This window comes from Rhamphochromis sp. 'chilingali' (genome assembly GCF_963969265.1).
Source record: "Rhamphochromis sp. 'chilingali' genome assembly, chromosome: 1".
Taxonomy (NCBI): domain Eukaryota; kingdom Metazoa; phylum Chordata; class Actinopteri; order Cichliformes; family Cichlidae; genus Rhamphochromis; species Rhamphochromis sp. 'chilingali'.
The window spans coordinates 22,919,797-22,932,428 of NC_137929.1; the positions used below are offsets into that span (position 1 = coordinate 22,919,797).

The window sequence follows — 12,632 nt, forward strand, 5'->3', positions numbered from 1 at the left end:
ACATGTTCCAGCTATATACTTTATCAAAAAGGAACATTTTAAGCCTAACCTTGAGAACCTAAAGTAGAGAGGTTGTCCCTCTCCTGAATCCAAAGTGGGAGCTGGTTCCACAGATGAGAGGCCTGTCCCAACAGCCCCAAGTGGTCACGGCAGATCACTAGCTGTCCCTGAGCCTGGTTCTATTGCGGGTTTCTTCTCATTAAAAGGAAGTTTGAGCACTTAGCAACAACTAAGTGCTTGTTCAAAGGTGGTTGTCGTTGGGGTTTTGTCTGTATTATTGCAGAGGCTTAGACCTTACAATAAAGGGCCTTGATGTGGCTGTTGTTGTGATTTGGCACTATATAAATAAAACTGAACTGATTTGAAAAAGTAAGCCTGCAGTCTGAGAGCAAACTGTTGTACTGGGTCGAGATGCTACTGTTACCCACCATTTAGTTTGAAATGTTAGAAACATAAAACATGTTTTTGTTTTGTTTTAATGAATGGATGCTCAGTTCATTGCAAATAATGCAGGGCCACAACTCTGGCTCTGGGTTTTATTTTTTAATATTTTATGTATTTTACAAAAACAACTAAGCAGCAGATAACTTTAAACTATAATGACTTTCCTAAAAAGTGAAGCTTTGGGTCAAGCTTCTGTACTTTTAGGGAACTGAAACTGTTCAGCAGTTATGGATGACTGCTGTTTTTACAAAGGAGCAGCTTCCTGTGCAGCAAGAAATGCATTCACACAGTTGAAGCTGAAGGTATGTAAAAGAAATCCATCTCCTTCAATCTTTTTTTCATAATCGTAGTTTATTGCCGATTGCTTTTAGTTTTTCACGTACACAGCAGGTCTTGTGAGAGTGGGCTTGCAAACATGAGAGGTTATGTGGCCAGGGGGCAACAGCCGGGTCTTCCTGTGTTTAAGCTCTCGTAGGACTTGTGTTTCCACCAGTGGAAACTTATACTCTGTCGCTCACATCACCTTGACCACAGAAGTGAAAGGTAAACAGTGAGAACTTACTGTAGCTGTGACCTGCATTTACGAAGGTATTAATAGATCGTGGGGGGGTTATATGCTTCTCTACACTACATTTGGGTTCAGTTTGATAGTCTATGTATAACAATGCTGAGCTATGTGATTTTGCTGAGCTCACAAAAGTCATTAGTCATCCAGCTGGTACATACAAAATATATTTTATTTTACATGATTTTACATTTGGCAGTGTGTATCTTTGCATCCATTCACACTTTTCTGCTCTTTACTCTAGAGTACACACAAATATTATCCAAGTTTTCTTCTTGACGATGTTGTTTACTGCTCCTCTTCAGACTCAGAGCTGCATAGTGGAGGCTGTCTGCATCTTGGCTCTGTTAGTGACGGACAAATGGGGGGATTGTGTTAAAATATAACTGGAAACATATCATATCTAATATAAATATAGCATCTGCTTCTATTAAAAACATGTGAGCAGATTATATAGGCTTTTTCACCTACCACTGCATCTGAGACTGTACAGGTTTGATGAGGAACAGCTCCTGCTAATCAAAGAAAGTAAATAAGCATGCTAGTCACATAGTTAGAGGATTATTATCATTAGAGATGGCAGAGACCTCACCTTTGCAGACAGAGCACAGGTTTTTCCTAAGCTTGTACATGATGAAAGCCAAGACAAAGAGCACAATAAAGGAACCTCCTAATGCCGCGCTCAGGAGATAAACTAAGACAGGGGAACCTAACACACACACAAAACAGATGTTACACAGTCGGTGTTTCACAGATTGCTTGAAACAGTAGTATGAAGTCACCCTCCTGCAGTATCACCTACCTGCAATCTCAACCTTTGTTCCATTTCCAAAAATAATCTCTCCACAGGAGGCCAAAGCACAGTAGTAGATCCCAGCATCAGCAGAGCTCACTGACTTTATTGCAAGATTTAAAGTGCAATTTCTCCTGTGAGGTGTTTCCTGTGAGATGTCTGCACACACGTGTCCCTCGCTGGGATACATGACTGTAGACTGAGAAGCTCCATGCCTGAACCAGTAAAGGTTCAGCTCTCCTGCACATGGTTCAGCTTCCACTGTACAGGTCAAGTTCAAAGAGTCCCCCAAGCGAAGCGGCTTCAACGTTGGCTGGTCTATTGCAGATCCAATGCTGGTCGCTGGTGATTTGACATGAAGGAAAACTCCTTGTCCAAATTCAATAGCGTTAAAGACTAAAACCCCACAGTAATACGTCCCTGAATCTGACAGGCTGAGGTTTGTGATTTTGAGATATTCTTTTTTACCTTCTACAAGGACTTTAAACCTGTCTTTATACTGTGCATAGATATCAGCTTCTGGGCTGTGCTTCATCCGAGTTGATATGATGTTAGGTTTGCCACCCAGGCTTTGCTGGTACCAAGAAAGGAAAGTTACAGCATCATCTTGACAAACGCATGTTATTGTTACATTCTCCCCGACTTTAGCAATCTTGATTCCACTCTCCTGAATTACACTTGAGGTCTTGTGAGCAGCTAGCACCTGACCTGGACAGAAGTGCATACAATTGTTTTAATTATATCTTTAACATCTCATCAGTCTCTTTAGAATTTACATCCTTGAAAAAAGAAACTGTGAAAAAAATGCAAAATACTCACAGATTTTATAGAGAATTGCAAGAAAAACACAAAGAGGCATCATCTCTGAAGCTCTGCAGTATGTATCGTGTGCCTTTACGGACGCACCCAACTCTTATAGGAGACGAAGACTGATCGTGATTGGCTAAGCTCAATGGTTGGTTTTCAATTCAGAACTACAGTTTGTTTCTTTCCAAAAGATCAGACTGATCAGGTGACTGGAGGTGTGATTGGGGTCAAGTCTTTTTTGGTGACATCATTGTTGCTGTGTTTGTATTTGTTCTGCAACACATCTAGGGTGTTTTTTAATATCTGATCTATAGATGTATTTTTAAGTCACAACACAATTTTTCATAGTTGCATGAATTTGTATGGGGAGGTGTGTTTAAACAGTTACGTGGGTTAAGAGGGAGTGTTAGTGGGGGGAGACAGAAAGTAACGCAGAAATCAGGTCAAGAAGTTTAAACCATCTAAAACGAATACTGACATGTTATGGTTAATGGCAAAATTGTCTATGCTGTGATCCAGTTAATGAGCATAAGGGCGGAATTCACATTTGTTCCTGTACTTGTAGACATTTTAAAAATCTCAGATTTATATGGTCATATGTGAAGAAATTGGTGTACAGATGTTTTCCGGATTGACAATGGTTGGAGTGTTTGGCGATAATTTGTGGACAACCTGAAAAATGAAGCTAACTTGGAAGTGACAAAAACTGCAGTTCCCCTGGGAACCATCTGAGGCTGTCTGAAAGTATTTCAAATTGAAAAGTGATTAAAAATGACTTTTAGGTTGCTCCTGGGTCTCCAACTCAGCATTTTGAGTTTGTTCTGGACTTTTCAGCTACATCGTAGTTCTTGTTATATTCTTATTTATAGTTCTTGGTTTCTTGTCTCATTATGTTAGTTCCCTTTTGTGTCCAGTTTGTGCTAGTTTCATCTCTGTGACTTGTAATCAGCGTCTCCTGTGTGAGTCAGTGTTGTCTCCATGTTTGTTACTGTTTTTAGCTCACCAGTTGTGACCCCGTGTCTGTCTGGCCTCTCTGTGCCCTGTCTTTGTGGTTGTCTGGTTTTCCCTGTTCTTTCTGTCAAGTTCATAAATATTTAATCTTGGTTCCTGTGTTAATCTCTTCCTGTTCCTGTAGTCATCTCTTTGTGTTTCGTCCTTTTGTGTCCTCTTGAAGTTTGTCATCTCTACATGTTTGTTTACATCTTGTCAGCTAGTACCTACCCTGCTCTATCAGTTTTTCTTTTCCTGTTTGTTTTCTGCCAGTTGCCAGCTAATAAAGCTGAGCTTCGAGTTTAATTCTGCCTGCTGAGACCTACATCTGGGTCTGATCTTAGTCAGCCACATGCCTGTTTCATAACACTTGGATTTGACTTGGACTTGTCTGCCCACACAAAGAAAGGTATTCCTACACTATATTGATGAAAGTATTCCCTCACCCACTCAGAACATTAAATTCAGGTGTTCCAATCACTTCCATGGCTACAGGTGTATAAAATCGAGAACCTATACATGCAAAATGTTTCTACAATCATTTATGAAAGAACTGGTCGTTCTCAGATTTCCAGCATGGTACAGTGATAGAATATCGGCAACAAGACCAGTCATGAAATGTCTTTGCTACAGTAAAGTGTTTTAAAAAAGCAGGACTGGTTGGGAATGACAGCAACTCATAAATGAAGTGTTAGGTCACATAAAACCACAGAGTTGAGTAGGCGCATAGTGCGCAAATGTCACCAACTCTCTGTAGAGTCAATCACTACAGACCTCCAAGCTCCACGTGGCCTTCAGATTAGCTCAAGAACTGTGCATAGAGAGCTTCATGGAATGGGTTTTCATGGTCAAGCTTCATCCAAGACTTACATTACAAAGCAAAACTCAAAGTGTCCGATGCAGCACTGGACTCTAGAGCACTGAAGCCGTGTTCTCATGCTTGTCTGTCTGGCAATCCAATGGGCGAGTTTGGGTTTGGTGGTTGCCAGGAGAACAGCGCTTGTCCAACTGTACTGTGCTAAGTGTAAAGCTTGGTGGAAAGGGGATTATGGTGTGGGTTGTATTTCAGGAGTTGGGCTTGGCCCCTTAGTTCCAGTGAAAGAAACTCATGGTGGTTCAGCATACCAAGACACTTTGGACAATTTCATGCTCCCAACTTTGTGGGAAGTTTGGTGTGGAAGAACTTAAGTGGGCTGAGTCCCTACCTCAACCTGATGGTTGGTTTGATTACACAGCGAGGTTTAACGTAACATTGCTTTTGCAACGCTTGTTTATTTCCTGTAGTTTCACAGGTTCTGTGCACATATGTTTGGTCAAAGATCGCACTCTGTGGGTGGACAGGGCAGTGACAACTGGAGGAGAGACAGATGCTGCTGTGTTTTTCTTTTCTTTTTCTTTTTTTTGCTGACAGATGTTGATTTCACTTCATGCCACTGCAATAAAATGAACTAGAAATTCATAGAAAATTGCAGGAAATGTGCATTATTCAACCCTCCACCCATCCATCCACTCACCCACCCGCCCACACACACACACACACACACCATTGTTCTCTTCTTTTTTCTGGGTTGTTTCAGTTTTGTAATGAGTGGCAATGTACTTTCAAAAGGTGACAAAATATTCTGGTCCATTCCCACAAATGTTTTGGATGTCAACGTAAATGCACATGACTGTGAAGTCCAGACATTTCACCAGTAACTGGCAAGAGTACATTGAAGGTTCACTCTGACAAAAATGACTCAGGGTGCCAGATTAGAGCCCCTGGTAAAAGATTCCAATGCACACTTACATGCACTTACATGTTTTTGGTGGTGAAAAGGGAACAATCTTGACTGTTGTCAGGTATTTTTATCCATTTTCATACTTTTAGCTAACGTAGCATTTTCATTGGCTCCTTTCAGCTTCGCACTTGTCACATTTAGTTGCATTAGAACTTCACCAGGCAGAAGTAGACTACTGCGTGTGAATCATATAAGTCTTTTTGATCTTTGTGGTCAGGTACTGTTTTAAGAAAGCTGCGGTGAAACTTCTACGACTGTTGACTCAGAACAGATGCTGCTTTACTGACCAACAGTCTTCTCACTTTAACCCACACTTCCTGAGTAGTGCAAAGTGACAGTAAGCTGTGCAATGCTCACGGCTTCTTTGACAAGCCAGAGCTACAATGGAAACATTTTGTTGTCGTTCTTTTACGAACAGTTGAGAGGAAGTCGTGTTGCAGGTTAAAAGCGACAACTTAAGGACCACTGGTAATGAAGAGAAAAGGTGTTTAGGTAATTTTGGCTTGGTGGACAAGACTTTTTCTTTCTCTCAGTTGTCATTTTATTGTCTTCTGTTCTCATGTTGAACTTCTCCAAAAAGCATGGCCAGATGACATTTTTCCACTTGGGTCATCTGGCCATGAAGTCTTTATTTTTCCAGTCAGTTCACAAAAAATCCAAAGCAGCATACTTTATTTAAATAAACTGCAAACATGTTATTATGTATTTTCCAATTCCTTTCACTTAGAGTGAGCAGGGTTAAAACAGAGATATTAAGAAGTTGCTCTTTGAAGCTATAGGTTTAGATGGCCAATGCAGTAAGAAAAAAGAAATGAGCGGATGTTTTGTGTATTTGGCTCTTCCGTGTTCAAATCATAAAAACCAAAGTGTAGCTGATGTAATTATGCTTATTCTTTGCCTTCAGTTTTAAAGGGTGCATGTAAATAGATGAACATGTGCAGTTTAAAAGCTCCAATTTTTTATTGGGACTGTGTTAAAGTAGCTTTGTGTGAATATACTTTAAAATTATTGAATACTGAGCCTTGGCGAGACCACCCTCAGTTCATCCTCTGGTAGAAACAAGCTGTTTTAGCTCCTCCCGCTTTAAGGGTACCCGCCCTTTAAACAAACTCTTCTGATTGGCAGCCTGTTGAGCAGCATGTAGGTGGTGCTTCTGCGCTTGCAGCCAGAGATGTGTGGCTGAGATGACCATATAAAGAATAATCTCTCACAGTCACTCTCACTTGCTGTACACAGATAGAAGAGTAGAAAAACACAACAGTAATGGATTGTTTTGTTTCGTGACTTTAAACTTTGGCTGTGTTGAAATCCTCGTATAAGCATGTCTTGCCACTTGGTAGTTATTGTGAAACAATTTGGTATTTTTTTAAAGCGTTGAATTCTGATGGTCATTTGAATATAAAAATCATATAGCATCGTCAGTCAAACCAGATTTTAAAAAGTAGAAATGACACAACAGAATATAGGGGAAAGCACAGTAGGTACATGAGGCTTGGTCAGCAAACTTATTTTGTAGTTTTTTGTTCATATATTTGCAGTACTTGCCGAGTTTCAGTAGACCCAGAGAAAGCTAGAAGCTATCGTGGTTTCCTAAAACAATATTAACTCATCATTTACCAAAATGTTTTAAAACCATCAAAAACTATGAATGTAGACTGAATCCATATTCCAAATAGGTCAAAAACACTGTGAACACCACAATGGGGAGGAGTATGTATGTTTTTCCACTGTGCTTCAAGAAGTAAATTCAGGTCACTCGGGGGCATTTCCATTATCACAGTACATATGCGTGCCTGCACTGCTGGGCAAATATCTCATTTAGTGGCCCACACTTAAAGCATTTTGCTTAAATTAGTTTGTGAAAATGGATCAAAAACAGGAATATGGTAGCAACTTAAAACCAAATGAAATGTTTTTTGCAAAATAAATTAAAATAATTATAAAAAAAAACATGGTAACAGAGAACAGAAAGTAGAGCCAGGCCCCTACAAACCTTATCATATTGCTCCTCCTCCTTCCTCTATATATTCAAACAGGTTCAGCTCTGCATCACTTCACTACTGTTTTTTCTTTGTGACTTGACTGTGGGGAGGTTTTGAACTTATTAATAGACATAAGTGTCAAAGCATACGTGAGAAGGAGAAGTGACAGGTCACAACTGTTACTGTGAAGCAACTGGAACAAACAAACAGCATAAAAAAACAACCACATAGACATCCTGTCAGGACGGAGGAGCGGTGGGTTGTTTGTGTGGGGGGACCGGTGAAAAAACCGCTGGGCTTAAACTCGCTGTTAGATAGGTTGACCACAGTGGGAACTCAGTAGCGAGATGTGTTTTTGCATTTCTTATTACTCAGCCGGCTGAAAAACACATCCGTCTCAATAGGAAACAAGACCAAAGTTGAACAAACATCCACTCCTTACGACCCTCTGTTTGTTTGTTTGTTTGTTTGTTCTTTCTGGATAAATAACATGATGTCAAATGAAGTCATGACAGTCATATTTCATCATGGCACCAGGTTAAAAGCATAACTTCCTGACTTACTCACTTATGAAATTCCATAATTTCAGAAAAAAAGTAGCACTGTGCTCCAGCAGATTGCTCCACTGCTTCTTTGCTACCTTTCTTACACAATAAAGAAGAAAAGTGTTTGTTTTAAGACATCAGACGTTGTCATGATCGTGGGGTTTCGGGGGGTTGAACAAAGGGGGCAGCGAGTAGCTTTTTATGTCAGTCAACCACAACAACACATCTAAACACCTCACTGTGTGGGTGGATTGCTTTGTGTTTTGAACAAGACACGTCTCACAAACATCAGTCTTTGATATGTGGAGACAAGTATCTTGCCTTTGTGGTGAGCTTACCTGAAATAACATATATCTCACCACTTAGCTATCTAGTGGTCACGGCCACATCTAAGCGTTGTGTGATCGCTTGAGCAAAATGTTGATCTTTTCACAAGTTTACCAAAGCACAATAATGGTGGGCTACTGCCCTCTGCTGGTCTAAAGCGTAACTGATATTAAATTGCAGGGTCCACCCAGTTTACATATTAGTTTCTATCTGATATGTAAACTTTAAACTGATCTGTACTTCCATCCATTGTTTTAACATTTATTATGTGACTTTTGTTGCCATGATGCCAGGTCTCTCTTGGAAATGAGATTTTTAATCTCAGTGAGATTTTTACCTGGATAAATAAAGGACTAATAAATTAACCATTTTGTGCAAAAATAGTTTATATAGTTTTAATGGTTTAACAACTTTAATCTTTTATTATGCATTGCTGTGCTTTGATCTTAGCATATATATAGATTTAGATTCACAAATGCAAAGTTAGGTAAGGGTTAAAAGAACAAGAAAAAATAAAAAAGATTTTAAAAAAATTTTAAAAATAGATAAAATAAGGATAAAAAAATTAAAAATAATAATTAAAAAAGTACAAATAGGTAAGTGAAGACAAGTGTGGTATGCAGATGCCGATGTAGAGTCTGATAGCAGTGGGGACGAAGGAGTTGTTGAGTCGGGATGTTCTAGATTTCACACTTCTGAACCTTGGTCTATGAAGGTGTAACCTATGTTGGGGGTGTGTGGGTTCTTTGAGGATGGAGGCAGCTCTCCTCTGCTCTGCAGAGAGGGCAGCGGAGTCCTGATAATCTTCTCCACAGTTGTTATCACTCCCTGCAGGCGTTTGCGGTCCATAGCAGTAGTGCTGCTGTATCATGAAGTGATGCAGCTGGTCAATGTGCTCTCCACAGTGCAGCTGTAGAAGCTGCAGAGGATCTTGGCCGACATACCAAATTGCCTCAGCCTGCTAAGGAAATACAGCCGATGTTCACCTTCAAATCAAAAGGTTTGCCTTTCTACTGAAACCAACATGGTTCATAGGGTGACACTTTCACTTTGAAGGTGAAATTCACTTGTCTGGTTTCAGCTTGGTGGTAAGCTAGTGAGTGGTGTTCAGTGTCCAGGTGAGGTCCTCACTGATGTGGATTCCCAGATATCAAAAGCTGCTCACCCTTTCCACTTCACGCTCCCGGATAAACAGCGGCTGGTGAGGCCTCCTCTTCTTCCTCGTGTCCACTATCATCTCCTTTGTCTTATCAGTGTGGAGGTTAAGGTTGTTGTCCTCACACCATGACCCCAGACCGGCCACCTCTCTCTTGTAGGCCACCTTGTCCCGTCCCGTGATGCGCCCGATCACTGCAGTGTCATCCGCAAACTTCAGTATGATGTTATCTTTGTTGGAGGCGACACAGTCGTGGGTGAACAGGGTACAGAGGTTGGGGCTGAGGAGGCAACCCTGTTGGACACCAATGTTTGTGGTAACGCTGGCTGAAGTCTTGTTGCCAGCCAAGAAAGTCTAAAAATTCTTTCCACACTATGCAGGAACTGAGTCCCTGTTGTCATGAGAAGGGTTGGGGCCTAAACGCAAATCTCTCAGACAGACTAGCTGAGAAAGAGGAAAACAAACCCAAGAAAGGATTTAAAATAAAGTCTTAAGGCTTCAGCAACGGTCGGCAGAGGTTTTATGTAAGACACCAACACGTCTGAAAGGACTCACTAGCTTACCACCAAGCTGAAACCAGACAAGTAGAATGTTCACCTTTAAAGTGAAAGTTTCACCCTATGAACCATGTTGGTTTCAGTAGAAAGGCAAACCTTTTGATTTGAAGGTGAACATTCTCAGTTTTCAGTTTGTGGCACACTTTTCACTCTTTCTCTACTGATTAAGAAACTAGTTGGCAAGTGTTTGCAACCAAGTCAGCGTCTACTGTGCACACTAAGAGCAACTGTTTCTGCTTGTGACCATAGGTAGGTTAAAGTGCAGCACCATATACTTCCTGGCAATCATGAGGTCACTGGCAGACTGTAAATTTGGATCTCTGTGCTTTAGAAAATGAGGTCCCAGTGACTGCCAGCAACTACATACAGGATTCCAAAACACTGAAACATGTCTTTAGGGCTTTGTAACTGGGGCCAAAGAATCAACAGGGAGCACAGGGTGAACAGGACACTCCAACATACCGAGTGCCAATCACAGGAGGTTTTGGAAGGGAAATGTGGAACATAATCAGAGTAACTAAAATCAGACAAAAAGCCCACAATAAACAAGACATGAGTGTCAATAACTAACAAAATAACCACACAAATATGCTTATAAAGTGATAAAAAGTCATAGTGAGAAGAAATGTGATCCCCTAATAATCCTCTGATAATTGTGATAATTTTGTCATTCTTTTTCTAATCCTTTATGTGTAGAGTGCTACTTAAAAAAAGTAAAAGTAAAAGAGGAAGTCCAAAAAAAGTTTAACTTAAAAAAAAACAAAAATAAATTTAATCACTCAGATGGTCTAAAATTGAAAGTGATTCACATAAAAATAGCTGTTTCCTGTGGCACATGACGGAAACCCACATCCGTACGTGATTCTCGCCCAGAGATCATATTCAGCGAGTGTGTATTTTTTCTGTTTTTCTAACAGTCACTGTATAAAGGCCTGCATGTGTTGCGTTTAGGCAGGGGTGTCAAACATAAGGCCCGGGGGCAGGAATCAGCCTAGTAAAGACACCAATCTGTGCCACTGGATAGCTTCAGAAAATGTGAAGGCGTACACAGATTTAAAATGTCAAAACATTTTTACTAATTTAACTGCTTTATCCATATCAGTAACATTACATTCAGTGGTCGAATGTTTGTGGATGCTGGAGGCATTTCCGCTCTTTGTTTTGATCATTGCTGAGGTCATTACTCAAAACTTAAAAAGTAATGCATTACATTACTTAATTACACGCAGGAGAAAGATGTTCTTTATGCTACTCGATAAGTTGCTTTCATGTTACTGTGTAAAATTATCTGAGAGTGTAAGAACCAAGAAGCAGGATCGATATGCAGGCAGACTAAGGATTCTGGGGAATTGGACTACTGGGAACCAGTTCTCTACAAGAACCGGTTCTCGATTCCCATCTCTTTTCATACTGCATACCAAGTAATTAACTAAAACAGAAACAATTAAAAGACAGATTTATTTTTTTTATTAAAAAACAAACACATAGAAAGCACACATTTAACATGTAGTTTTACTGTTTGGGTTGCTTAATGTCAAAAATGGGCTGTATGTGGCCCACGATGTAAAATGAGTTTTACATCCCTGCATTTGGAGGACATTTGTCACATTTTTCTAATAGGGGTAATTCACAAGTACAATAAATATGGGGATTCAGCCAGTAGATAACTGACTTACCAACTTTTACTTAGCTATTATTAATATCTGGTTTTCTTCCACACTATGAATATCTCCTGTCTTCCTCTCCACACCCCAACGTGACAGATGTCTGCCACTCTTTTAGCCTGGTTCTGCTGGAGGTTTCTTCCTGTTAAAAGGGAGTTTTTCCTTCCTACTGCTGCCAAAGCGCTTGTTTATAGGGAGTTGTCTGATCGTTGGGGTTGTCTCTGTATTAATTTAGGGTCTTTACCTTCCAATATAAAGCACTTTTTCTCTTTTTGCTTGCCTGCCATTAACTCTGCTCCCTTAGCTGAACAATAACGGAAAGTTAAACTTAATATTTCCCTGACACACATATGCAATGTGGAGCAAAGCCTCACAAAGTAAAAGAACAGATAAATTTAGAATAAAAACAAAGACACAAGACAAGCACCACAAAACCCTCAAACAAAATCTCTAGACCCTGGAATCTAGTAAGGTTTGTTTCAACATCAAGACTGTTTCTCTTAGTTTAGAAAAATAAAGTTCATATATACACTACAAGTCAAAAGTTTGGACACACCTTCTCATTTAATGGTTTTTCTTTTTTCTTTTTTTCCCTTTTTTCACTGAAGGCACACTGAAGCAGCATGGCTACCACAGCATCCTGCAGCGATATGACATTTCATCTAGTTTGTGTTTAGCTGGACGATCATTTATTTTTCAACATGACAGTGATCCCAAACATACCTCCAGGCTGTGTGAGGGCTATTTGACCAAGAAGGAGAGTCAGTGCTGCGTCAGATGGCCTGGTCTCCACAGTCACATGACCTAAACCCAGTTGAGATGGTTTGGGATGAGATGTGAGAATGAAGGCAAAATAGCCAACAAGTGCTCAGCATCTCTGGGAACTCCTTCAAGACTGTTGGAAAAACATTTCAGGTGACGACCTCATGAAGCTCATAGAGAGAATGACAAGTGTGCAAAGCAGTAATCAAAGCAAGGGGTGGCTATTTTAAAGAATCTAAAATACAAAACATGTTTTGAG

The 12,632-nt window shown here is 40.2% G+C and overlaps 1 protein-coding gene across 1 annotated transcript in view; it reads right to left on the reverse strand.

The window, feature by feature from the left end:
* LOC308407572 (uncharacterized protein) overlaps positions 1-12,632 on the reverse strand; it is a gene marked incomplete at its 5' end in the record, with an annotated part of 36,691 nt that overhangs the window by 18,927 nt on the left and 5,132 nt on the right. Inside the window, 5 exons of the mRNA XM_080899328.1 lie at positions 1,602-1,718; positions 1,812-2,510; positions 3,926-3,990; positions 8,957-9,195; positions 9,400-9,684. Of these exons, the coding sequence (XP_080755454.1) occupies positions 1,602-1,718; positions 1,812-2,510; positions 3,926-3,990; positions 8,957-9,195; positions 9,400-9,684 (1,405 nt within the window). The remainder of the gene's footprint in view (positions 1-1,601; positions 1,719-1,811; positions 2,511-3,925; positions 3,991-8,956; positions 9,196-9,399; positions 9,685-12,632) is intronic.